The sequence below is a fragment of the Equus caballus genome, chromosome 6, assembly GCF_041296265.1.
Source record: "Equus caballus isolate H_3958 breed thoroughbred chromosome 6, TB-T2T, whole genome shotgun sequence".
Classification (NCBI taxonomy): domain Eukaryota; kingdom Metazoa; phylum Chordata; class Mammalia; order Perissodactyla; family Equidae; genus Equus; species Equus caballus.
Genome location: NC_091689.1, coordinates 80,723,779 through 80,751,610, shown reverse-complemented (window position 1 = coordinate 80,751,610; position 27,832 = coordinate 80,723,779). Strand labels below are relative to the sequence as shown.

The 27,832-nt window shown below is 40.3% G+C and overlaps 1 protein-coding gene across 11 annotated transcripts in view; it reads left to right on the top strand.

The window, feature by feature from the left end:
- Nucleotides 1-26,949, top strand: part of RACGAP1 (Rac GTPase activating protein 1) — a 30,566-nt gene extending 3,617 nt beyond the window's left edge. Inside the window, exons 3-19 of one of the 11 annotated variants that reach the window (XM_005611153.4) lie at nucleotides 70-698; nucleotides 7,099-7,187; nucleotides 13,715-13,917; nucleotides 14,947-15,083; nucleotides 16,060-16,129; nucleotides 18,034-18,087; nucleotides 18,738-18,818; nucleotides 19,210-19,327; nucleotides 19,685-19,815; nucleotides 20,499-20,663; nucleotides 21,805-21,900; nucleotides 21,987-22,185; nucleotides 23,499-23,604; nucleotides 23,778-23,910; nucleotides 24,022-24,157; nucleotides 25,107-25,215; nucleotides 25,799-26,949. In XM_005611153.4, the coding sequence (XP_005611210.1) occupies nucleotides 7,103-7,187; nucleotides 13,715-13,917; nucleotides 14,947-15,083; nucleotides 16,060-16,129; nucleotides 18,034-18,087; nucleotides 18,738-18,818; nucleotides 19,210-19,327; nucleotides 19,685-19,815; nucleotides 20,499-20,663; nucleotides 21,805-21,900; nucleotides 21,987-22,185; nucleotides 23,499-23,604; nucleotides 23,778-23,910; nucleotides 24,022-24,157; nucleotides 25,107-25,215; nucleotides 25,799-25,874 (1,899 nt within the window). In that variant the 5' untranslated portion in view covers nucleotides 70-698; nucleotides 7,099-7,102 and the 3' untranslated portion in view covers nucleotides 25,875-26,949. Of the gene's footprint in view, nucleotides 1-69; nucleotides 1,121-4,970; nucleotides 5,228-7,098; nucleotides 7,188-13,714; nucleotides 13,918-14,946; nucleotides 15,084-16,059; nucleotides 16,130-18,033; nucleotides 18,088-18,737; nucleotides 18,819-19,209; nucleotides 19,328-19,684; nucleotides 19,816-20,498; nucleotides 20,664-21,804; nucleotides 21,901-21,986; nucleotides 22,186-23,498; nucleotides 23,605-23,777; nucleotides 23,911-24,021; nucleotides 24,158-25,106; nucleotides 25,216-25,798 lie in introns of those variants that run through there. The other 10 variants (XM_001504234.7, XM_023643521.2, XM_005611154.4 and 7 more) reach the window with 10 other exon arrangements.
- The last annotated feature ends 883 nt before the right edge of the window (nucleotides 26,950-27,832 follow it).

The window sequence follows — 27,832 nt, the reverse complement described above, 5'->3', positions numbered from 1 at the left end:
GTTCTAAGTGAACATTTATGAAATGGAATTATAGTGCTTTCATTTTGTATTTGTTTTTGCTTTCCCAAGCTGTCTCCTCCATTCATAGCTACTGGAAAGCAGAGATGATATCATCTTTATTTTTCCAATTCCCTGTGAAGCGCTTGTTACGAATTTGGTGGGCTTAATAAATGAACACCTGGATGAAAGAATGAATGAAGGCATTATATAGCTCAGTAAATATGGTTGGAAAATGACTGCTGTCTTATCTCCCTCTGGAATTCTTCCTTTCAACAAAGAGATCCGACTCTGTTCAGTTGATAGTTTCCAAAATTTTCCTGCCTGGGAGAAACAGGACAAGAGTACTTGGCACTCAAGAAGTATCATTTGCCCTTACTCAACATGGTATCCTGAATGGCTTCGGGCAAGGGATGCGGAGGAAAGAAGGAAAAAAACCCCATAACCTGTTGACCTTAGTCAAAATGGCTACCTTTGGCGTCGCTTTATCAGCATGCGCATGCCCAGTCCCGTCCCCGCCCCTCTCCCGGCCTTGACGCGTACGTCGCAGCGCAGAAGGACGGCGCGGGAGGAATCCATTTCTCTGTGATTGGTCGGCGCAGGATTTCAAACCCGGCCTGAGGCGCGGTGCTGCTCTGCCGTTGGGTGAGGCGCGGAGGGAAGTGGAAGCGGCCCAGGTGGGGCTAGGCGGCCCTGGCCAGGTGGGCGCTGGGGTGCGTCTGGCGCTGCGTTTGTGGTGGAAGGGAGGGAGGGCGGGCGGCCGAGGCGGTGAGCCGTGGCCCCCTCGGGGTCGGGGGGAAGGCGGCCCCTACGACCCCTGCGCTGCGGCTGCCCCGCGCCGGGAGCGGCCTGAATGGGCGGTGGCTGGGGGGTGGGGGGTTTCCTTCCTGGCGCCCTGTTTTGTGGAAAGCCGGGGTCGTCCTTTGAGGTGGTGGCTTGAACAGAACTGGAGCCACCCCGAAGAAGTGGCTCTGACTTAAATACAGAGGTTGGGAGTTGTTGGGGCAAGACCCCCATCCTTTTTCGGAGGAACTGGGCTTTTTCGAAGGGAAGAAGCCCTGGTGTTTGCGAGGCTGGGGCGGCTGGAAGCGGAGCTGCTCTCCCTGGGGCTGCGTGTGTCTAGGTAAGCTGGCCCGGGCAGTGACATCATGCCCTCCCCGGCCCACTTCTTAGCCTTCGTAAGAACGAGGCCTTACTTTTACGCTTTCCCATACATGTCTCTTCACAGGGTTTCATTCGTAGGCGGAGGCTGTGTGTAGGAACGTAGGGCAGGCGGGAAGATAAGCTTTTTTTTTTTTTCTTAGGGAAATGTCATTGTCATTCTCTTTAATGTGTGGGGTGAACTTTTCGAGTTATTGAAAGTGTTTAGAGAAGGCGCCTTTCCTATAGCTTAATCATCCAGCAGGTACTTGTTAAGTGCAAACCATAAATACAAGACAATTTTATTTGGCCTTGGAGGGAGCTTACAGTTTCTTTGGTGTGATTAACTTAAAAAGATAACTGATGGTGGTGACTCTAGTGGGCCTTTACATGGCTGAGAGTAGTGTACGTCAGTACAGCCCTTTTAGAAAATATTTTGGCAACGTTTATCAAGAGCCATAAGAGGTTTTTACCCTCTGATACAGTAACCTCAGCCTTGGAAATATCTTCTAAGGCACAGGCCACCTGGAGAAAAACACTGTCCACAGTGATGCTCAATTCATTCATTCAGTGATTATTTATGAATCTTTTGCCAAGTGTCAGGCCCTGTTCTGGCCACCAGGGGCCCAGCAATGAACAAAACAGACAAAACTCTCTGCCTCCTTGGAAATTACTGTTGGAGAGACAGACAATAAACAAAATAAATAAATTAATATATAAGTATGTTAGATGGAGATAAGTGCTTTGGAGCAACATAAAGCAGAGATGTGTTGGGGGAAAGGCTCCCATTTAAAATAGAGTGGTTAGGAAAGACCTCAGTGAGAAAATGACATAAATACCTGAAGGAGGGGAGGGAGTGACCGTGCAAGAGATTCCAGCAGATGTAACTGAGAAACTGGAAATTACCTAAATGTCCGAAGAAGAGTGGTTAAACAGTTATTCATCAGCTTTTGGGAACTTAATGGAGACATGATAGAAAAAAGCAAAACACAATAATTTCACTATTAAGAAAACAGTCATTTTCTTTCAACGTAGCAAATTCAAAATATGAGGCAGTGCCAAGTGACTGTTGTAGATAATAAACGAGAGATTATTTTGGACTGAAATGGTTAGCGAATGCTTGTGTGAATTGGTAAGACTTATACTAGACCTTGAAGAATGGGACACTTCAGAGTGGGAAGAATTCACAGAAGAAAAAAAGGAGAACTTAGTATGCCAAACTGGTAATAATTTTCTTAAAGATTTTTTTTTCCCTTTTTCTCCCCAAAGCCCCCTGGTACATAGTTGTGTATTTTTAGTTGTGGGTCCTTCTAGTTGTGGCATGTGGGATGCCGCCTCAGCATGGCTTGATGAGCCGTGCCATATCCGTGCCCAGGATTCGAACTCGCGACACCCTGGGCTGCCGAAGTGGAGCACGCAAACTTAACCACTTGGCCACCAGGTCCGCCCCAATTTTCTGAAAAATAATAATTCAACTCGTCCCTTTCCTTATTTTAGTCTTCGTTCATGTTGGACTGAGGATGTTCTGTTTACTCTTTCTGCAATTGATTTGCTCATAAGACATTTGGTTTCAAGATATGCCTTCTGCTTGCCAGTTGTATAGAGGCTTTCAATATGGCGAAGCAGAAGCTGGACATTTGGCAAAAAGAATTGTTCTGAAATGCTTTCATATGAAAGAATCTTGTGGGATTGAGACTGTCTTAGGGAATAGTTTTCCTTGGCAACAGAGAACCTATATTGCTGATTTCTTGGGAATCTCCAGGTTTAGTAATGTTTGTGAGGATGTTTTTCATTAAAACTCTTTCCTGAAAAACTCAGGCAACCTTCCATTGCTTTGTCTTACAATATTTAATACCCTTGATGCATCTAAAAAACCTGATGTATAGATCTCGTAATAATGTTGTTTGTAGGGGGAGGATAAGAGAATAGAGACTTTTCCCAGGATACTCTGCAGTTAAGATCTGTAATAGTCTGTTATGCTGAAGGACGACGTCTGTCTCTTGGCTGGGTGATTGAAATTAAATTGGGGACTCAAAGCTATCACAGTGAACTGAGACTCTTTCCTGGTGACGCGAAATTGCTCCCTCAGGGATACTCGCAGATTGGGAATCTGTAACATAGTGACTTCTCCACCTCTGGGGCGTCTCATCAATAACAGCTGAGATTCTCTAGCACCTTTTTGTTTAAAGTGCTCCACAAACTGATTTCTTTGCCACACATAGGGATCATTTCAGCTTTCCCGAAAGGCAGCCATATCCATAGTGAAGAGTGACAGCTGTTTTACAGCTGCAAAGCAATGTACAACAATATGACTTTGTTTTCGTTTCCTTTCACATTAGTGTATCTCCTAGCTATGGAGCCAAATAATAAAGGGAGAGAAATAAAGAAGTATTCATGAGGGTGAAAATGTGACCCAGCAGGAAAATTAAGACCGTTTTCAATTGACATTGAATAGGATGAGTAAATTTTAGCTTTTCGAGTTACAATTTGGCTGAGATATCAGAGTTAGTACTGATGCAGAAAGATATTTTTGTCACCTATAAGTAATTCCTGAGAGTCACTTATATAGAACGTTAATAAAAATGCATGGTTCCCCAGCATATGAAGAGAAGAGGATTATATTTTGCTAGTGCTGTTTTTGGATTACCCTAAGTAAACCTATGTAAGAGGAAAAACTAACCCTTCTCAGATGCTGCAAGCCTTATGTGGAACAGTTTGCTTAAGGGCCTAGAACTGGCCACATTTGGCTGTCTCCTCCATTTTTCTTGTTCTGGGTTCCAGCTGTGAGGATGTAAGTAAGTATCAGACCAAAACCAAACCAGAAATTTCATACCTACTCTAATAATACTCTATATTTTTATAGTAAGGTTCAATTTACATTTTATAAGTCTTCCCTGCATTAATCGGTAATATTCTTCGAGGTAAATATGACAGGCATTATTGTTTCCATTTGTAGGTGAGTCTCAGAATTTAAGTGACTTACCTGAGGTTATACTGTTTGTTTTTTCATCTATATTATATGTTGGTATTCAGGTAGAATGGAGATACTTGTGATAATAGAATCACGGGTGTGTGTATGTATGTGTGTGTATTTTCTGACTATCAAATATTTATTTTTGAATACTATTTGTGTGTGTAATACAGTAGTGCCAAATATAAGGTTTCTCCTCTCAAGTTTACAGTATACCCGGGACATAGAGTAGAAACACGGTAAAGTTAAATTAGAGCGCAGGGTGTATGCGTCTGAGTGCCGGCTGAGCCAAGCAGTGGGGGGAAGGTCAGCTGACATGAGTGATGATGCCCTGCAGGTGATGAGGGGATGGCTTAACACACATGAGAGAAGAGTCTACATGGTTTGGTGATTGTAATTGTAGGAAAGGAACTAACTTAAGGTGATGCTGAGATTTGTACTGAGTGATTGGGAGAATGATAAAAATAAGGCAATTAAAATTGGGAGCCGCAGGGTAGGGGGTAGGGTATGTCACTGGGTAGGGTGGTTGATCTATCTGAAGAGGAAGGACAGAAGGTGTCTCAGAATCAAGCTCAACATCTAGGGCATCCTAAGCAAATGGAGAGCCACAGGATTGGAGATAGGAGAGGCTAGAGCTGGGGGGAAGAAAGGGTGAGTTGTCTGTAGAGATGTAATGACTAAAGTGGGATAGTTTGATATGTTCTTCAAGAGGGCAGAGGACTGAACTTTAGGGAATGTCTAGTGTTGAGAGGGAAGAATAGAAAAATCTATAGTCAAACTATTCATAAAACTCTAAATCTGGAGACTGTGGCAGGCTGACAGAGTTAAGGGTTGTCTCTTTGTTGCTTCATAATAGAGCATTGGGAGTTCAGTTAAACAACTCTCTCCTAGGTACTAGGTGTCTTGTCAGGAGAACAAAGCCGATTGAGGTAGTTGTTTGAGATAACAGTTACCATGGTGAGGAGATGGCCCCAGGTAGGTTCTCTGTGTCCTGAGTCTTCTGGAATCATGATGGTTGTTTTTTTCAAGAGAGGACCTCCCCCAACCCTAACTCTAGGGAATGGTATGCACAAAGAACATAGGAAAGAAGAATAATGGACTAGAGGAACTTGAGAAAATGTGAGAATTTCTTTTAAAGGGGAGAAAGGGTCAGGTTGTTGTATTGTGATTTAAGACATAAAAACCTTCTGAAATTTTTTTTTTAACAACCAGTTTTTAATACCCTGGTTGCACTGAAATTTTCCTTTCCTGCATTCTTGAACAGATCGAGTTTTCCTAGGTACTGAGCTCACTGTCTTACAGTCTCAGAATCTACAGATGAGACCTGAGATGACAGAAATCAGTACCTCATGTTGAAACTGATCGGCATCTTCCATTTTTACTGGGAGCCAAAGAAAATCATTTGAATAGGCTGCTGAATGCCTTGCTCCTGCTTCTTTCCTGTAGCTCTTGGATATACTTGCCTGTTAGGTCATATTGTTAAATCCATGGGCATCTCCATGACTTCCAGATCTCTTCCTGTCAGTTTTAATGCTCTTCTTTTAGTTTTATTCTTAGTTTAGAGAAAGATCTTTGTAATAAATTTGTTGGTCTGGTTGCTTAGCAGCTTGCTGTGATGTAGCTTGGAACAGATACGTTGCCATTTGAAAATCTTGGTTTCCGGCCCTGATTCAGGTATACATATATTGCATCCAAGCTTGGATTGGATCGAATTGAAAGGTTTTTATTTTTGCTATTAGAGCAATCATCATACAAGTCCAAATGAACAATTCTGTAGCAATTAATAGAAAATATCTTCATGTTTATATATTTCTTTGTCCTTTGTGGGTATTTTTTTTCTTTCTTGCCCTCATAGCTTGTGGTACAATCTTATAAACATTGTAAAATCACTAAACCTTCATAAAAGAGTTCTTAAAATTGTATTTAGATGCATGAAACAAGGACTTGGACTAGAATTTTGAAGGGATGATTAAGGAGAAACGTAAGAATCCTTTAATGGTATTTCTGAGGGCATTCAATTTTCAAATGAAATTTGATTTTTTATTTCATTTCCTTGATAATTTTCGTAACATCCAGTTCATGTCTTTCTTTCCTGACTGTTAAATGAAGATCTTCTTTCCTCAAAATGTTCCCAGTTAAAGTCTATTCAGAACAGAACTCCTTGTGAGGACACCGCCTTTAATGTAATATCAGCAGATCTTTGGGGGGAAATACGAAGACTGAAATTCACTACACAGAACACAGTAGCAAATGATTTTTCCTTTGCCCTTCTAACTCTGAAGGTGGTGTATTGTCTCCGTGGTGCCAGAATGTGGTACAACATAATCCTTTGCCTATACTTAGTATAAATTTATTAGACATAGTCCCTGCACACAGTCCAGCAGAGAGCCCTGCATTACAGAAATAATTCTTGTGCTGCTGAGCTGGCGATTTCCCCACTTAATCACTTGTGTGACGTCATCTGTGCCGTTGGTAGCAAATGTGCTGACCATGTCCTGCGTTTTAAAAGGCAGTGGCGACAGGGGTACTAGCTAAAAATGAAATTAAAAATAAATCTTTTAAGTTATGTTGAAGGTCTTCAAAGTCCAGAAGGATTAAAGTGGCAAAAGTGTTCTGTTAATCAGTAGGCTTAACCAAGAAGCACATTTTGTAGTTGGTCACCTAGTAATCAACTGACATGCTTGTCCCTAATTGCTTTCCTCTAGGCTCCGGAGTGATTGCAGGGTAGAGGAGGAAAAGTAGGCAGGGAGGGGTGTTAGATTCAGAGGTCTGAAATGCTTTTCTAATTTTCAAGTGAGTATTAACATTTCAACTTTGTTTTTATAATAAGAATTACACAAAACATCAATGGTTGGCTTGAGATTCTTATGATGGTAGCTACAAATGGAAGAGTCCAGATGTTAGTCACTGATGACTCTACTGGATTGCTGCTGAATCTTTTGTCTGGGGGAGAAGGCAGGACCCCTAATGTCTATTTGATTTCTTGGCAGAAAGATGGATACCACTATGCTGAACTTGCGGAATCTGTTTGAGCAGCTTGTACGCCGGGTGGAGATTCTCAGTGAAGGAAATGAACTCCGTAAGTCATTCTGAGCTGGCCTGTGTAAAGAGAAAAACAGATTTCAGATTTGGGTTTTCTACAAAGCTGAAGTGTGTTCAGATCTTAAAATTGTTTTTCATTTGGGTTACCTGAAAAGAAAGGGATGGTCACTTATCCACGGTCAAAGATTAATGGACACTCATTCTAATGGTCACTTCTTTCTATGGTTGTTCTTAAATGGCTTACCCAGATGTTTTTCATTATCAAGGTCTCGTTCCACTGAGTAAGTGGCCTTAGTTACTAGTTTCATTTTCATACCATGAACTGGGCAAAATCTCCTGCATTTCCATGGATGTTGCTTTTTTCTTTAGAGTAGTACTGTGGTTGTCTGCAGTTTTATACTGGGCTTTTCTTGTGTCTATAAAACATTTGCAATTGAAGACATTTTCAAATGTCATAATTTTTTGAAGAAGAAGAGACTATTCATCTGCTTTTACCCACTTCATTTATTTGATACTTAATAATAAAGGGTGGAGACTGGGTGGAGATCTAGGGAGAGAAAGGAAGTGGTGAGAGAGAACACTTGTCTGGGGAGATTAGTGAGAAAGGAAGGTGGGCTGATGGCACTGACTTAAGTGAGCTGAGGGAAGTGTTCTTCACCAGCCTTTCCTTGGGTTACTCTTCAAGTCCTATTTCAGACTTTCATTAGTACCTAATTTAGTAAGTGTTGCTCTTAAGTCAGCCTCACTGGTATAAAGGTAATGCAAAAACTATGTCTTAAACCATTTTTTAAATCTCCACAGTACTTAGTATAGTGTCTTACTTATGCCATTCAATATTTTCTTTAATTTGATTGATGTTTTTAATAGCTCTTATCCACTTACGGGCCTTTCAAAACAATATTCTATTTTCTCTCTCTAATAGCTGTTACATGACCCTATCATCTGGTACCAGCTCACTAGCCATGATGGCATACTAATTAGGCTTCTCCTTGAGGTCACATCATCTCAGAAGATGGATTACTTTGGAGTCTACTGGGAAAGAGTATTGAATAAGAGATCTTAAAATTCAGGTTCATTCAGCAAATATTTGGTGAGAACCTATCACAGCTTCTAGCATATGTTGAGTTGAGGGAAAGGGATGGCTAAATGACTTCATGGAGAAAAGTAGGGTTTGAGTTGAGCCTTAGATGTAAGGTAGGATCCCAACAGGCAGAGATGAAAGAGAGCATTTAGGGTCAAGGGAACAGCCTGAGTGGAGGCAAGTGTTTGGTTTTGAGGGGAATAGGAGTAAGGTAGAGTGACATGATGAAAGCTGTGCTTTTGGAAGATTACCCTGGCAGAGATGGAGGCAGGGAGGACATGGTTGCCATAGTTCAGGAAAGAGGCAATAGGAGCCCTAACTGGAATGGTGGTTGTGAAGATGGAATAAGGGGAAATGGGTGGAAGGGATTGTGATAAGATCTCTAGGAGGAGGTGGCAGATAGGATGTCGGGGCAAGGGAGGAGTCTGAGGTTTGGAGTCGCAGTAACTAGTGCTGCCTTTTAACTGTTATTTCTGTGTCTGTTTCTCCATCTGTAAAATAGGAATTTAAATGTCTTTATCTTCTTTGTGAGAGTACTGTGAAGATTTGAGGATAAAATGAGACACTAGTTGTGAAAATACTTTGGAGTAATTTAGCCAAAAAATAAAAGATAGTTGTTTTTACAGGTACCCTTATTTTATAAGCAAATTTCTATCTTCCCGTTGATTTCTGTTATAAAATAGAGGTACGTTTTGCCTCCCTCTCCAAATCCCTAACTTGGAGCATTGGCTTTTGAGGAACTAAAGTGGCTCAGTGTTTTCTAGACTCTAGAATCTTCTTTCTGCAACCAGCTCAGTCTCTGTCATCGTCTTTTATCCTAGGAATTCCTCCCATGCCTAATAAATATCCCAGCTCCTTACTCTTGCCTTTCATCATAGTAACTTCATTCCTCTTTCTCATTTTTGTATAGTTTTTTTTTTAAACTAAGTCCAAGGTTACTGGAAGATCAGAGTGAAGGTTAATATTCAAATTAAAGGACTTTAATAGCCTAGGTATTTTGTTATCTGTTTTCCCCAGTCTATATGGTTTTTATCTTCTACTTTTGTTTTATCATGAACTCTCTGAACTATTTTAATGTTGTTGGTGTGTAAATTAGGAATAAATATAATTTATCAGGTGCCTATTGGGTGTCAACACCATACTAGGTTTGTGCTTATGGTAGCCAATACTAAAGTGTACACGACACAGTGCCTGTCTTCAAGAAGATTATGGTATTTAAGTTTCAGAGACAGGATTCTTTCTCATGAAATGGAAGATAATACAAGTATCAAAATATGTGTTTTTGGGAAGTAAAGAAAATTTTAATGTGGAGCAAACATTAGGAAAGGATTCATAGAGCAGATGGGACTAGAAAAATGAGTCCTTAAGGAAGAGTAGGTAGGGCATCTCATTTGGAGGGCATAGCGTGATCACAGTGAGAAGGCAGAAATGAGCTGGGTCTGTTCTAGGGGCAGGGACAAACTAGTTTGGCTAGAAAGAGGGTATGGTGTAGTGGTGAGAGGTAAGTATGATTAGACTGGTTAGGTGGGCCTGGATGTGTGGAGTTTAAAGTTGATTTGAACAGCAATTCTTCATTCATTCATTCAATGAATATTTAAGTGCCTGCTATGTGCTAGGCAGAGTGCAAGGCACTAGAGAGAAAGGAGCAAAAGAGACGCAGGGTCCTTGCCTGTAAGAAACTGAGAGGGGAGTGGGGGAACAAAGGGAAGAATCTGTGCAAAGTTCCCAGGAATAGTGAGCTGAGAAAACAAGATTTCTGGAGCTGCTTTAGTCTCTCTGCTGAATTATGAACCAAATTCTGATTTATTTTTTTATTTTTAATTTTTTTATTGAGGTTATGATAGTTTTGCAACATTGTGAAATTTCAGTTGTACATTATTATTTGTCAGTCATCTTATAGGTGCACCACTTCACCCTTTGTGCCCACCCCCCATCCCCCTTCCCCCTGGTAACCACTAATCTGTTTTCTTTGTCTATGTGTTTCTTTATCTTCCACATATAAGTGGAATCGTACAGTTTGTCTTTCTGTATCTGGCTTTACGTTTAACATAATACCCTCAAGGTCCATCCATGTTGTTGTGAATGGGATGATTTTATCATTTTTTATGGCTGAGTAGTATTCCATTGTATATGTATATCATATCTTCTTTATCCAGTCATCAGTCGATGGGCACTTAGGTTGCTTCCACATCTTGGCTATTGTGAATAATGCTGCAATGAACACAGGGGCACATGAGTCTCTTTGAATTGCTGATTTCAAGTTCTTTGGATAGATACCCAGTAGTGGGATGGCTGGGTCATATGGTATTTCTATTTTTAATTTTTTGAGAAATCTCCATGCTGTTTTCCATGGTGGCTGCACCAGTTTGCATTCCCACCAGCAGTGTATGAGGGTTCCCTTTTCTCTACATCCTCTCCAACATTTGTTATTTTTTGTCTTGGTTATTGTAGCCGTTTTAATGACTGTACAGTGATATCTTAGTGTAGTTTTGATTTGCATTTTCCTGATGATCAGTGATGATGAGCATCTTTTCATGTTGATTTTTTTATTTGATAAATCAAAAATTATCCTCAGTTTGTTTTAAGGAAATTTCCCTTTTTTTTCCTTTTTGATGGATGCATTTCATAATTTAATGTTTACATAACTTTTTTAAGGAGATAATTTGAATTTAATAAATCTCTTGAATATGTGCTTCATGACAGGGGCTAGCACCAGCTTGAATTGTGATTCACAAACTGACCCAAAAAATGCCATGTTTATTGATTTCCAACATCAAAATTTTTCCTGGTCTGTGGTCTAAAGTGCCTTTTTGACTTAGCAAACTTAGTTCATAACAGATTGTATGTAAAAAATAATATCTTAGACTTGTATGCAAATATTCTGGTTTTGGTCTAACACAAGCTAAACTGAACGAGTAATTTAATCAGTTGTGCTATTAAAATAGGAACTCCTTCCTTGAAATGAACTGATACTTTATTTGGTTTGAGTTCCATCGTCCAATTCAGTTAAACTTGTAATGTTTGTGTGGGGCAACGGAATTGGCCACCTCAAAATATGTCTCTTTGCCTTGATTATTTTCAAGAACAAAAGACTCTGAAAGAAACTTAGACCTTCCCCTCAGCTGCCTGAAAGAAATTTGAGATAAAAGCCTTGTCCCTGGGAGAGGCCATCACCATAGACAACTCTGGCTGTCAGTAGACTTGGGAGGATCCTTGCTAAGCCCACTCTTGTCAAAGTTCTGTTTATCAAACATTTGCTTCCATTTCCATGTGAATTGCCTTCCTCCCCTTTGAAATTCCAAACTGCTATCCCCAACACCTTCCTTTGTCCTTAGCTGAAGATGATATTTAAGCGGGCAGCTCAGCCATTCTGGTGAGTTATCCAGTTTTCCTGGGTTTCTTCCATGTATACGTGTTATAAAGCTTTGTTTGATTTTCTCCTGTTATTCTGTCTCATGTCAATTTAAAGATTTTATTTTTTCCTTTTTCCTACCCAAAGTCCCCCAGTACATAGTTGTATATTCTTCGTTGTGGGTCCTTCTAGTTGTGGCATGTGGAACGCCGCCCCAGCGTGGCCTGACGAGCAGTGCCATGTCCGCGCCCAGGACTTGAACCAACAAAACACTGGACCGCCTGCATTGGAGCGCGTGAACTTAACCACTCAGCCATGGGGCCAGTCCCTCATGTCAATTTAATTCATAGACCAGCCAGAAGGACCTAAAATGGGTAGAGGAATTCTCTTCCTCTCCTACATGTGCAAATAACAATGAATAGGAATTAAAATCCAAATTTAATAAGACTATCAAGAGGGAGTATCCTAAAGAACAAACAAACCAGCAAAATTAGGTCAAATGGAAATCTTTTCATTCTCACAATTATTTTTCAATTCAGTAAATATTGTGTGTATGCAGCACTATATTTAGAAACATTTAATTGACCACAGTGTGGAGCTAGAAAGTTTTTAGACTGTATAGTTGAAAAGTGTGTTTCTTGTTCTTTACTTTTTGAAATTGAAGTATTATACACATCAGAAATGTACACATTATAAGTGCACTGCTTGATAAATTGCCAGAGTGAACATGGCTATGTCAGCTTTTTAAGTTTTTTTCTTTGTGAATCTATAATAATGAAATAGTTAAATTTGCAAAAGAATGTATTGTTTGTTTTTCTTTAACTTGAGAAAAAAATCTTAGTGATGTGTTCCAAACTGTTAACTAAACCAGCATATCATTTAAAACTATTTGAATTGTAATTTTATGTATGTGTGTATATGTGTGTGTATATATATATATATATATATATATATATATATATATAGGATCCTTGCTATTTTCATTGTCTCAAATAATTAGGTCATAATATCCTGTTTTGCTAAAATCTGTTGTTTGATAAAAACTAAAGATTCCTTGTATATAAGACTTGGTTTCTCTAGATTGAATTGGTATCCTAATTTGTAAGTTTGAAATCTAGTCAAATTGTTAAAATTGCTTACGAAGAACACTATATTGTTTGTGTGCTCATAGGTTAAATTCAAAACGGAAAAGTGCCTTTACTACCTAGAATCTGCTAGCTTTGTGTGAATTTGGCCTATTTTCAGCTATAAACTGGGATAGTTTGACCAGGAGCAGATGTACACCTTGGAAACTTCCTCCAAGATGCTGGTGGAGAGTGATGCTTAGAGATAGATTGAGCTTAACTAGAAAATAGTAAGGTGTTCCAGAAGTCTTTGCCAATAGCTGGTGATGAGAATGAATGCCGCCAGGGTTATCATGCTTTGAGGTGCTGCCTTGGAAGTGATGCTCTCTTTGCAGACATTTGAAGAGTCCATGTTCCGCTATCACCCAAAGCTTGTATGATTTTTTCTTCCTGTGTCTTTCTAACTGGAGTGTTTATATACCCTTCAGGGCAGTGTTAAACAGCAAAAGCAAATTGGCTCTTTACTTTCAAATCAATATTTGTATAATTATATAGCTGAATGGAATTGCAGGCCTAGACATCTATAATATTAATCTACATCTACTGGAGCATATTATAGCAGTTACATTTGAATTTGCTATTTAACGCCTCTCTGGCACAGCAATGCGTGACTCTAAAGGAGTCTGTTTTTGTTTTATAGCCGTAACTGTCCTGGTATGTGACAGCTGCCCCAAAGGTATCCCCCTTTGATTGCCTTCTGTTCAGGAGCTTTCAGTGTCGGTGTTACATCTGGAGCCAGGTGACTAATGAGTTGCTTATTCCATAGCAGATGCCACTGGCTAAGCCAAAGTAAGTGGCCTATTGAAAAGGAATCGCTCCCCACAAATCTCCCAGAGTGATGAACATGTATTCAGGACCTGCTTCTCGTTATTTTCAGCTGGATTTGGCCATGATTTAGCTGGTCTCTTAATTATGTATTTGGAGTAAAATTAACTAGAAGACTCATTTATTAGAGCATTTATACTCTGCTTGATGCTTGAATTATTAAAATTTTCCCCTTTCCTTAGAATTCATCCAGTTGGCAAAGGACTTTGAGGATTTCCGTAAAAAGTGGCAGAGAACAGACCACGAGCTGGGGAAATACAAGGATCTTTTGATGAAAGCAGAGACTGAGCGTAGCGCTCTGGATGTTAAGCTGAAGCATGCACGCAATCAGGTGGACGTAGAGATCAAAAGGAGGCAGCGAGCTGAGGCTGACTGTGAAAAGCTGGTGTGTATTGTTTTCTCTCTTAGAACTGTGACAGTCGGGGAGGGGGAAGCACATCTGATAGCGTTTCCTGTTGCTGGATTTACCCAGTTTCTTCCTCCACATTAAAGAACTGAAAGCAATCTGTCCATTGACAACTTGTCTGTGGTTGGAGCTGAAATCGCAGCCTAGGAATCCTTTTCTTCATAGATTGGATTTTAAATTTTTTTCTCCTTTAGACTTGAAACTAATACCTAATAGACATTTCAAATGAGAGTTTAAGGAATTAAAATTAGGGAGAAAGGCAGGGAAATCCTAGCGTGCTTGGTCTGTCACAAGATAGTTGGCTGTCTCTCATGCCACCCAGAATGTCCTCATCCTTATATCAATAGCTACTTTGTCATTGATACGGGCAAGACAACTCTAAGTCTTTCCTTCACCACTGCTCCTAATTCAGGGTAAGGGGCTAAATGTATTCAATGAGTAGAGCAATGTGATAACATAGAACACTATCATTCAGATTTCCCAGGGTGGGTCATGGTACAAAGGAAAGCCTTTACCAAGGTGGACTAATCCATGGTGGTACAGTGTTAGATGCCTCAGTAAGCTCAGATTGTCTGGTTCTGGTGCGTCGCAGCTTTGTATCCTTTTTAATGCATTTTGCTTCTACCATTGGAAAGGTGGGTGGCTGCTTTCCTCTGCAGAAGAAGCCAGTAATTGTCCTGATAAAATGACACTAAAGTGTTTTTGCTATGTGAAATCTGTTTTGGGACTCTCGTTTTGCCATACTCTCTGCTCTTGGATTAGCAGTTTGATCCAAAAGTCTTGTAGCAGAAACCCCACTATTCTAGATGGAGTTCATTTACCAGTCAGAAATCAGAGACACAATCTGGGCTTGATGAGAATTAATATGCTATTGGTGTAGCAGCCTTCCTGAAGGCTCATTTGCATAATGCTGTATTTTAATGTCTTCTGGTCTGCCCGTCCCATAAATTTGAGGTGAAGCTTTCTCCGCTGGTTAGTTAGGATGTTTTACTGTGCTTTGGTCTATAGGAAAGACAGATTCAGCTGATTCGAGAGATGCTCATGTGTGACACATCTGGCAGCATTCAACTAAGTGAGGAGCAAAAATCAGCTCTGGCTTTTCTCAACAGAGGCCAACCATCCAGCAGCAATGCTGGGAACAAAAGGTGGGGGAACTGCATCTGTTGTTATCTGACACAAGCAAAACAGCTGTCAGAAGTTCTTGTTTTCTGAACTCTTAAATATACTGCTTTTGGAATGTGTGCTGAATAAGGCAGAAGAAGACTTTGGAGGAAGGGTAGGTGGGAAATAAAGGCACTGGGGGCTCCCTATTTTTTTCCTTTTCTTTTGTTTTTTTTAATCTTTCCTTAGGATGTTGTTTCACTGTGGGTAAAATTTTTATCTTGGTGCTAAATTGCACATCAATAACTAATCCTGCACATTGCTAAGAAACCTAAAGGTAATAGTGGCGGTTCAGCAATACTTTCTATGTTGACTCTCCTGAGAGCTCTTGTAGTTCTTCTGGTTTAGAAGGGCCTTCTGTGAGCCAAGACCAGGCAATAATTTTGGTTCCACTGCATCACTATTTAAAATAGTCTCAACCAGGCTTTGAATTTAACACCCCCAATACAAGACATGGGGAAAGGTCAGCACTCTTAGGGCTATTTATTTTGTTGCCTGGTTGTTTTATGGGGAATCTTTGTAACTAAGAAGATGTACAGGCTTAATTTCTTAAAAAGTTAATGCTGGGTGATATTGTCTTGTAGAAAGCAACCACAGTTGGGATCAAGTTAAACTTCACTCTTCTGCCTTGTGAATTTTTAGTAGCCCGTAGTACAAATTCAGCAGGGAATAGCACCCATACCTCTGAGTGTAACTCTCAGCTGCTGGTATAAGGCCTTTGCTGAGAAAGCAGCTGTGCTGCATGTGTAGTCGTGCACATGCACACACATACACCCCCCCGTGAAAACCATCAAACACAGCTCACCACAGCTAGGGGTTGAGCTTGTAGTTATCTCCATAGGGAAGCAGTTGCTGTGAAATTGCTGACATGACCTGACCAGTGAGACTTGTTCTGGCTGTTGGTGGGGTTTACTCTCCACAGTCTTCTATGTCTAACATTGTATTGTTTCACTCATCTAGACTGTCAACCATCGATGAATCTGGTTCCATTTTATCAGATATCAGCTTTGACAAGACTGATGAATCGCTGGTAACGGACATTTGATCTCTGAGAATTATCTACTTCTGTTACCTCTGCATCCTCAGGAATATCTCTCCTGCCCTCTCTTCTAGAATTCCTTTATTACTACTTCGTTAGTTGATGTTGATGTGTTATAGATACTGAGCATTTTGTTTTATTTTTTTTAAAGATTTTATTTTTCCTTTTTCTCCCTAAAGCCCCCCAGTACATAGTTGTATGTTTTTTTTAGTTGTGGGTCCTTCTAGTTGTGGCATGTGGGACGCTGCCTCAGCATGGCTTGATAAGCAGTGCCATGTCTGCATCCAGGATCTGAACCAGTGAAACCCTGGGCTGCCGAAGCAGAGCCTGCGACCCTTAACCACTCAGCTGTGGTGCCAGCCCCTGAGCAAGGATTTTAAAATATAAATCCACACAAGCTATAAGAGACTGGCTTATGTATTTCTTTAGTTTCTGGAAGTGAGAATATAGAATTCAGGATTTGGCATGAGGTTAAATTTATTTAACGGATCTGTAAGCTGTGCTAATTGATTATATCTTGATTTATTAAAGCCCCAGCTAGCAATAAAAAAATTAGTAAGACTCTGTCCAGGCAGGGTTTATTTGCTGCTCTGGGGGAACATAGACTTGTGCCTTATTTCTGAATTAGTTTGGTTCTTGAGGAAAACTTAGTCATATTTCACAATTAGAAAGAAACCAGTGCCCTGAAAGTTCAGCCAGAAGACTGATACAAGTTTGTGGGCGTTCTGTAATGCTTTGATCAACAAAGGTTAATGTGTCTAAACTGTTGGTTATCCTACTTTTGTGGGGCAGCAGCCTTCTCTTAACTTATGGTGATGTTTCTGCCTAAAAGCTCATCTCCTAATATTTCAATCTTTGATGTTCAGGAGATTGGTAGTTTGTGTATCTTTCCTGTTTTGCTGGCTGAAAGCAAGCAAACAAAACAATAAATCAGGAGGTTATTGGTTGATTTCTGATGATAGCAAAACAGGAGACTACTTGTTACATGGTCTATGAGTTTTCTGTCCAAATTCAGTGTTTGACCAGGGAAATAATTGCTATTCTATAGATATAAATATTAGGTATCACCTTTTTGAAATAAGGAATGATATAGAGTAGGTCTGGGATATATAATAAAACTAGAACATATTATTAGCTAATTTTGGAGCTAGGCCTGTCATGATACCTGTTGTAACGGAAACTGAATCAAACAACCAGTAGTTACATTATTTAACCATGTATCGGAGAGGTTAAATTTATTTAGCTAAGCTACTATTTGCCGTATACAACTGTTTCTGGATTTTGTGTTTTTGGGGATTATTAGGAGTAAGGAAGTCATAAGTAGCTGCTAAAAATGAATGCAAATGGTTAAAATAAGTGAAGTGAAAGTAGACCACAGTAAAAGACAATTCTTCAGTGGTAATGTATTTTTTAGGGCCCAAGGAAAAGGGATGATTAAGAGACATAAAACCTAAACTAGAACTTTTTAAGTGGCCATATTGTACAGAACATCTGATTAGACAATAGCAGGCCCTTAAGAGCAAGAATCTCATCTAACACGATCAGTATAGTGCCTAACATTCTGTAAGTTCTAAAACTAATTACAAAAATAATCAGAAATAAAGGACCAGGCACTGGGGATAATCACGACAGAAGTTCATTCTTTAACCTTTTCTTGCCTCTGTGGTATTGATTCCTGATTCTATTATAATAGCTTCAATTTTGGAAAGAAAACAGGTTAACTTACTATAGCTCCATAGCTACAACACTTGACACCCTCCCTTCCCCTGATCCCCGAATCGTAAGTTGGGTAGTCTGACTCAAGAAGCCTTTAAAGTTCGCTGTAAATTTATTTGCACAGGGTTTAGGGGAGGCCTAACCAAAGAGAGAAATTAATATAGTATATTTGTCAACAGGATTGGGATTCTTCTTTGGTAAAGACTTTCAAACTGAAGAAGAGAGAAAAGAGGGTATGTATGATTTTTAGGTTTTTTTTTTTTTTAACAAAGTAACAATAATAGGGTTTTCTCTTGAAATTTTGCCATGATCCTGCAGGCCTGACATGTTGCTCTAGCCATTGTTAAACTCACATTACAAACAAAGCCCTGCTTGGGGGCACTGTGGATGGTCCTGTTTTGTTTCACTGTTCTGGGCTGCTCTCTGTTCATTCATTGAGCGGAAAAGGATACACTGAAGTTTGTTTTGAGTTGTCACATGAATTTTTATGCAAGACTTTTATGCTCTAATATAAGCTTCAGATGAAATGTGTGTATAATGGGATATACAGAGATCAATTTGTATGTGCTTATTTAGGGTACTTAATATGTTTCCAAAGACTTCATATCCTTAGATAGGATTACAGCTCTACTTTTTCTGGTGCTGTCATCTGAATTGTTCCAAAGCTTGCTCGTTTCTTCTAGGGCATTGTGGGCATTTTTATGTTGGTACAACTTAAGCTTCATGTGGAAATAGGCAATGAGAGAGAGCACATTGTTTATTATTTACTGTAGCCCTGGTACCGTGGACTCTCCTCCAAGTTGTCTTATGGAATAATTTTATCTTCTGTGCTTCAGATATTCTATTTGGCACTAAAATTATTGGTCTTTGCCACCCTCTCTAGCGCTCTAGTAGCCGACAGTTCGTTGACGGTCCCCCTGGACCTATAAAGAAAACTCGTTCCATTGAATCCACAGCAGACCAGGTAAGAATAGTCAGGTCAAGAGACTTGTGGTCTCAAACACATCAGAGATTAGTGACACCAAGCATTAAAAATCCTGAGTCAGCATTGCAGTGATACTTCGAGAGAGATGCTTGGTTTTCCTATGTAATAGGATCCTTATCATCCATATGAATGGAATTACTGATTAAGTAAACAACTGTCAGCTTTGTGTTTGATTCTTAGTTGCTGTATGTATACCCCATGACCTGTATGTCTGTTCTAAAGTATGAGATTTCAACTTAAGAGTGTTTTGGGCTGGAGCCTTAAGTCCTGACCAAGACTCAGGAATTTTTCAACCACTCCAAACTCCCTATAGTGGGGAGGAAATTAGAGTCAAACGTTTGTCTTTCCTTCATTACTATTTTTGTTTCAGGGGAATGAATCCATAGTTGCAAAAACTACAGTGACTGTTCCCAATGATGGCGGGCCCATTGAAGCCGTGTCCACTATTGAGACTGTGCCATACTGGACGAGAAGCCGAAGGAAAACAGGTCTGCTGGGTTTGTGGCCGAATTGCCTGTGTAAAACAACTGGTAAACTTTGGGCAGTGTTGGTTTCCTAGAACCTCCCTGAGGCAGGGATTGGATGTATTGGGTAGTTTGTTACTGCGCCTCCTGGGGGCCAGAGCACCTGCTGTGTCATGCTCCAGCTTTGGATGGCTGGCCTGGCCTATGCCTCTAGTGTATAACTTGTTGTTCTTGAAATAATTTGTTTGCATAGCCATTATATTCACTTCTGATTATGGCTACAGATTACTGGTTATCTACCAATTATTAAAATTGGGATTAAAATTCAGAAGGAGCAAAATACTTAAGCTTAAGACAGGCTTAAAGTTGCTTGTTTTCTAGGTGCTTTACAGCCATGGAACAGTGAGTCCACCTTGAGCAGCAGGCAGCTGGAGCCAAGAACGGAGACAGAGAGTTCCAGCACTCCTCAGGGTAATGGAGGGATGCGCCTGCATGACTTTGTCTCTAAGACGGTAAATATGTCATCACTCCTTCTTCTTTTGGGCACATTTAATTTTTTTTAATTGTGAAAGTAATGTATACCAGGAACGAATTTAAATACTTTAGTGTTATAAAGTTAAACATCAAATTTCCTTCCTCCTTCCAATTCTGCTCTCCAGGGGTAACTACTGGTTACAGACGTGTCTGTCTTTCCATTCTGTGAGTAATATTAAACTCAAAGAAAGCAACTTTTCAGAAGTATTTGTTTGTGCTTTTTATTGATACATTACGTTTTATGCTTGAATATAGCACATTTTAACCGTTATCCCATTTGATTTCCTCGTAACAACCCAAGCAAACTGATGAGGCTCAGAGGAGTTACTTACTAGTTGGAGCCACATGCAGTGAGTGGCAGAGTTAACATGGAGGTTCTCTGATTCCTCGTCCACAAGTTCTTTCCACTACTATATTCTGCTCCCTTCCAACTGGATGACCTTATGCAAGTTACTTAGCCTCTTTTTTGCTTCTATTTCCTTATCTTAAAGAAAACAAAACTTCCTTCATAGGATTATTGTGAGAATTACACAAGTAAATATGTGTAAAGAGATTAGCAAGTTGTTTGGCATGTTCTGAGTTCTTAATAAATGTTGGTTGATGATGCTGATAATTTTTTAATTCACACCACTTTGTTCCTCCTGCTCTGTTTCCTCCTCAGGTTATTAAACCTGAATCTTGTGTTCCATGTGGAAAGCGGATAAAATTTGGCAAGCTGTCTCTGAAGTGTCGAGACTGTCGTGTGGTCTCTCACCCGGAGTGTCGGGACCGCTGTCCCCTTCCCTGCATTCCCACCCTGATAGGAACCCCCGTCAGGATTGGAGAGGTATGCCCTGGGGGAGCCCTCCTCGGGTTAGGCTTCTTTAGCGTTCCCAAAGCTTAGTGTCAGTTTTTGTTCTGAAATTAATGATGCCAAGTATGTTTCCCTCCAGGAATAACGAGTAGAAATTATAAAATGTTAACTTGCAGCAGAGTCCTGTTTGGGTTTGTTTGTTTAGTAACTTTTTTAACTGAACTCCTCTTCCCTTTCTTCCCCTCACTCCCTTCCTCCCCTTCCTTTCCTCCTGTTCTCTCCCTTCCCCGCCTCATCCTACCCTATTTTGTAAAATTTCAAACATATACAAAAGTAGAGAGATTGGTATAACTAACCCTGGGTCCTGTCACTCAACTGCCATGATTGCTGATTCACGTCCAATCATGATTTATCAGTACCTCCGTCTCCTCCTCCTGGCCCTGTCCAGTGAATTATTTTGAAGCAAATTCTAGCCATCATATAATTTCACCTGTGAATATTCTTTCTCTTATGTTAGAGATATTCCATTCGAGGTTATTTGGATTATGTTGCTTATTTCTAAAAATCAATTCAATCTATTAAAAATTATTTATTGTACAAGCAACGTTAGCAAGAATCAAAAACAAGATGACCATGCTGCTCCCCAGCCCCCAGCAAATCAAATGTTTACTTTTCTTTAATCTTGAGAGTTTTTAGCCATGCATATAATTTTTTACAAATTTTCTGTACTCTAATGTAGAACAGTGGAGCTGTCCTCTACAGATAGGTTTGTGTTACAATCAATTGAGTTGTGTTAAATAATTTTTCTTATTAAGAATAATTAAAATGTAAAAAGCATTTTCTTTTTTAGAGTAATAAATTAGTTTATGTTAAAGGCCATACCTGTGGTCTCCTCATGCCTTGCTTTCTGATGCCCTTGAGTAGAAGAGAAGCAGGGGCGGGGCTGTAGCTCGTGGTCTTATTGCTTGTTCCTGAAAGAGTGTGGTGTGTGTGATCATAAATCAGTCCTGGTGCAGAGGTGGGAAAAATAATTGAGCGTCTCTGTTCTAATATGTGCTTCGGGAAGAGGAATTTAAAAGTAGATGTGATGTCCCAGCCTGAGCATTCGTCTGGAGATGGTTCTTCCCCTGCTGGTCTAAGTGGTATAAAGAGTAATTTAAAACTCTCTTTTCAGGGTATGCTGGCAGATTATGTGTCCCAGACTTCTCCAATGATCCCCTCCATTGTTGTCCACTGTGTAAATGAGATTGAGCAGAGAGGGCTGACTGAGGTAAGATCAACCCTCAGAGAGGGTGAATTTATTATTTGTGTTAATAATTAGGTGGTTCTTAACTGAGAGTGTTGCCTTGATAATAGACAGGCCTATATCGGATCTCAGGCTGTGACCGGACAGTGAAAGAGCTGAAAGAGAAGTTCCTCAGAGTGAAAACTGTGCCTCTCCTCAGCAAAGTGGATGACATCCATGCTATCTGCAGCCTCCTGAAAGACTTCCTTCGAAACCTCAAAGAACCCCTTCTGACCTTTCGGCTAAACAAGACCTTTATGGAAGCGGCAGGTAAGGGCAGCCTTCGTACCTGCATGTGAGTCCCACAGGGGCAGGAATTTTTGACTTTTCTGTACAGTGCCTGAAACATAGTAGACGTTCAAAGACTTTGGTGGATGAATAACTATATCCAAGTTCCCCATGCCTGTCCTCTTCCATCTGAATTATATGTATAGGGGACTAACAGGTTTTTTTGTTGTTGCTTTTTGTTGTATTTTGGTCAAGTTTTAGGTTGTCCTTTGAACTTGGAGCCATCTTTGATTTCTTTTCCTCACACCCTACATTTAAGCCATGGGCAAATTTTATCAGCAAAGGTCTTGTAAAATACGTCTTAAATTTGAAACTTGTCACTCCTTCTACTGCTCTTGCCATCCCTCACCCTGAAGTGATGTACGAACCTACTGATTTTGCTGTTTCTACTCTTGCCCTCCACAGTATGACCCTCATCCAGTAGTTGAAGAGCGTGGTCCTTTTAAAATTTAAATTAGGTGATGTCCCTTCTGTCCTCAGTATCTTCCAGTGGCTTCCCATTACTCTCAGAATAAAACGCACAGTCCTTAACATGGCCCAAAAGACCCGACGTGATTTGGCTTCTGGTTATGTCTGCAGCATCATCTCTTTGAACATCCTTCCCTTCCCTCCTTCCTTTCTGATTATCTGGAATTCTTGCAGTTCTTAGAACATGACTGAGCTTACTCCCATCTCGAGGCCATTCCATTTGTTGTTGTCTCAGCCTGAATGATATTTGCATGATTTACTCCTTTCTTTTAGACTTCTTTTTAGGTATCTTGTCCTCAGAAACACCTTTCCTCACCACTTTGTCTAAAATAACAGCTCCCATTACTTTCTCACTTCTTGCCTGCCTTATTTTATTATATGTATCACTACCTGATAGATATTTGCTTTTTGAGTAACTCCTCAATAGAATGTACGTTCCATGAGGCAAAGTCTTTGTTTAGTTCGGCTTTATTCTGAGCACTTAGAACAGTATCTGGCACATAGTAGGTCTTTATACATGTTTTATCGAAGTATATCTTCTTGATAATTGTAGTCACTGCAAGTTGTGTGTCCACCTTCCTACAACATGGGTTGCCAGCTGCTTTCTCTAACTGCAAGAGCCGTTTTTTTAGAAGTTCTGATTTCTAATATTGAGCTATTGGCCAGTATCCTGCTTGTTAATGAAACTAGAGTCTGTTGCAGTCATGAACCTAATCAGAAGTTTCAGAAGCTTACTGTATAGATGAGACTTTGTGGTCGATAACTTGGAAGCCCGCTGTCAAGGGAAAGAAGTCTTAGGCCTCTTGTTGCTGTCTTTTCATTTACAGAAATCACAGATGAGGACAACAGCATAGCTGCCATGTACCAGGCTGTGGGTGAACTGCCCCAGGCCAACAGAGACACATTAGCGTTCCTCATGATTCACTTGCAGAGGTGAGTACAGCAGAGACTTGTTTCTGGGAGTAGGGAATTTTCCAAGGGGAAGATAATGTGGGTTGGATGTTAGGGAGGGAATGTGAGGGGTGAATTGTTTCCTCGTAGAATTTATATTTGGTCTGCGTTTAAGCAGAAGGGCAAGTCTTCTAATTTAATGGTCTTTTGCTTAGAGTGGCTCAGAGTCCAAACACTAAAATGGATGTTGCCAATCTGGCTAAAGTCTTTGGCCCTACGATTGTCGCCCATGCTGTGCCCAATCCAGATCCAGTGATAATGTTACAGGATATCAAGCGTCAACCCAAGGTAGGCAAGCGTGTGTGTGTGTATGAACTTGTATAATGTGATAACATGAGAGAATAATGAGAGGTAAGTCCCGAGCTTTGGAAGTTTGCTAATGTATTTGGTGGTTTTTAGGTGGTAGAGCGCCTGCTTTCACTGCCAGTGGAATACTGGAGTCAGTTTATGATGGTGGAACAAGAAAACATTGACCCCATGCATGTCATTGAAAACTCAAACGCCTTTTCGACACCACAGACACCAGATATAAAAGGTGAGAGCTAAGTTGTGCTTCTGAAAGGACCTGACTCCCTCTCCACTTTTGGTCCTGTGCCCTCTCCCTGCCTTTGCTAGAGCTGTTTGAACTTCATATTCTTCAATAAAAATTAAATTCATTTTGAGAATTCTAACATTAAAGGAGAATTTGTACAGTTCTACCATCCTTTTTTTTACTTTTCCATGTTCTCCTTCATTACCCATACAGATATTTCATTACCCATATAGATATAGATATTTAAAAAATATAGATATAATAATAATTTAGGTATAATTTGTTTTTATTTCACTTAGCATATTGTGAGAACTTTTTCTACTATATAATATTATTTTTATGGTTGTAAACTATAATTACTTAAATATTCTATTAGGTCTTGATGTTATTTTTCAGTTTTTCATAATTATAAATAATGCTGACATCAACATTGTATGGGTATACCTTTTCTTCCCCATGATAAATTCCCAGGAGTGGGAATCACTGAATTAAAGAGCTTGAACATTTTTGTTTCTTGATATGTTTTACCAGCTTGATTTCTTAAAGGCTTTTGCCAGTTTGTACTGCCATCAAAAATGTATGAGGCTGGTTTCATTCCAACCTCACTGGCATTGGAGACCTGTTCTTTCATTATTGCAAGTTCCTTTTTTAAGGGAGCATATTGTTTTTTCTAGTATAGGTTAAAATCAAACGGTCAGATTTTAGATTTGTGAAGTTTGGAGTTTGAGACTGGCCTAAATCAGGAAGTGAATGTTGGTATTCGTTGAGCAGTTGCCTGCATAGTTCAAAAGATGTACTGGTGTGTTACAAAATGATGGCAAAAATGATCTCTGGGGTTTTGCTAGGTCTCTAACCTTAGCTCTTAAGTGCTTCACAGGGTATTCAGCTTAAAACTGGTCATATGCTTTCTTTTTTTCCTTCCTTTAAAAATGTGTCTTAACTTTGATTGCAGTGAGCTTACTGGGGCCTGTGACCACTCCTGAGCATCAGCTTCTCAAGACTCCTTCATCCAGCTCCCTGTCGCAGAGAGTCCGCTCCACCCTCACCAAGAACACTCCCAGGTATGTGGAATTGGCCTGCTCAGGAAATGAAAAAATGACTGCTTCCTTAGACTTCTTTCCCATCTTGTTGAAAGAAAAACTCAATTAGATCTTAGCTAGTGACTAGACTTTAAAAGAAACCTGTGGGTCATAAGGATCTTCCTTTTTTTTTTTTTTTTTTTTTTTTGAGAAAGATTAGCCCTGAGCTAACATCTGCTGCCAGTCCTCCTTTTTGGCTGAGGAAGACTGGCCCTGAGCTAACATCTGTGCCAATCTTCCTTTATTTTATATGTGGGCCACCTGCCACAGCATGGCTTGATGAGTGGTGCGTAGGTCTGCACCCGGGATCCGAACCAGTGAACCTCAGGCTACTGAAGCAGAAAGTGCGAACTTAACTGCTGCACCACCAGGCCAGCCCCAGGAGTCCCTTTTTCAAAAGGGTCTGAAGGTCTTTACTGCTTCCCCTCTCTCATCTCAGGTGACAAAGAGTAGCTTACAGAGTAGTTGAGGGTTTCCTACTGTGAGTTGATTATATCAAGTAATTTTATAGTTGTTTATTTACCTTTTATATAGACTACTTTTCCAGTTCATTCTCTTTCTTTAGATTTGGGAGCAAAAGCAAGTCTGCTACCAACCTAGGACGACAAGGCAACTTTTTTGCTTCTCCAATGCTCAAGTGAAGTCACGTCTCCTGTTCCTTCCCAGCATCGACTGACTGAGGAGAGCGCACCTGTACTCTGCTCTGCAGCCTCCTGTACTCATTACTACTTTTAGCATTCGCCAGGCTTTTAATCAAGTTTAATTGTGCATGGGGGTTTTATTAAAACTATATATATCTCCCTCTCCTCCTCAAGTAACATAATATCAACACCTTGTGCTGTCGTTGTTGGAGCTTTTAGTTGGGAGATCTGTACAGGGCTAAAAGGGTGGTGTGGGATTCATGGGGAGTCTTTAGGGGGCTGGGGGGACATCCCTTTGGCTTAAAGCCAAATGTTGCTTATGGAATGACCTTTCTCTGGTCATTTAGAACTAATTTCCCTGAGACAATGACAGGAGCCCTACCTCTTGGTAAGACTGACTTGTCTCAGGGTGGGAAGTGGGAGGGCAGGGTAAAGAAAGATTTGCACAGAGGATTTGGGATAGCTCCTTCTGAGAACTTGGAAGTTCCCCTTCCCCCATTATGAACTGAGCTATAACATGGAGCCTTCATAAAAGCGGGATGGGGGAGGACAGAACTAGTGATGGCAGTATGCTTAGCTTTAATTCGGATTGATTAGGTTTAATAGTATTTAGTGGCACAGCCTTGTAAAAGTGATACTACAGCTTGTATTTATCTCCACCGGGCCTCTGGCTGGACTTTGGGTTTGGTTGGGGGTCAAAGCCATTTTGTTCTTAAGTTAAATTCATTCTGACTCTTGACCTCCCCTTGTCCGTTAGAGCCCCACTTCTAAAGTCAGTATGCTGTCTGTTTGGCATCCCAACTAACAATTACGAGTAGGCTATACGGGAAGATTGTCAGTATTTTGTGTGGCAAGAAAAGCCAGTCATTTTGTCTTTGCACTTTGGATGCTGACATCTCCTGTGGAACATAGCCACATCTAGATAGATGTATGCTTTTCGTCTATTAAAATTATTTCTTATGTCTATAAAAATGCTTTCTTCTATAGAATGTTTCTGACCCATAGTGACTCTTGTCTGTAAAACATGTATTTGGAATAATATTTGGAAAAAAGTAAATAATTTTTTCAAAATGAATTTGAGGTTGGTTTTCTTGTCCTGGAAGGTAACCTTCAAAGCTTTTTTTAGAAAATATTTTCCCTCAAAGTTGTTCTGAGTCTGCTGTTCGTCACCTCTACCCCTTCAACTTTACCACCACCAGGAGTTTGTTTCTTCATTTCTCATTCAGTCTCTTTCATTGTCCAAATTGAGGTCCTAGATTTGTCTTATGTCTGTTAGCCTCTCATTTGAAGGAACTACTTTAAACAAAAAACAAACTTTTTAAACAAGCCTTTAGGGACCAGAATGGTACAGATTAAAAAAAACAAACGACTCTGGCTGGCTGACTGCCGGAAACATCCTTCACCGCTGGAAGTGACTCTGGAGTGAGCTGGGTGATTAACTGAGGGCACCTGCACTTGGAACTCAAGCTGGTGAACAGAATGTATCTGAGAGTGAACGTAAACAGTTGCAGGCTTAATATGTAACCGTGGAGAGAGGAGGCAACCTACTGGCTTTTTTCCCAGGAGGTGGCAGCTCTCACAGCAGGGCCCATCTATCTGCCTCAGCAAATCGACAGAGGATAGGTCCCATCTCCCTTTACCCCCTTTACACACACACTCCTGTTACAGTTTTTTAAAATTTTGTCCTAGATGCCATCTCTTCTTATGTTTCTGCAAGCCTAGTGTTGGCCTGGCTCCACATTTGCTGTTCTGTAGTATCTCCCTAAGGTGCATTTTAAGTCACTAATGTAGAGGAAGTAAATGGATTGTGTAATGTTAGTGAAGGGAAGACTACCCTATGCAGGAACTGATGGCCCATTAACGAAAAAGGAAATGGTCCTGTGTGTCAGATGTTGGCAGCCAGTTGCTCAGTTTTAGGCTAGGCCAAGAGACCTTAGCCATGAAAATAATTTTGATCT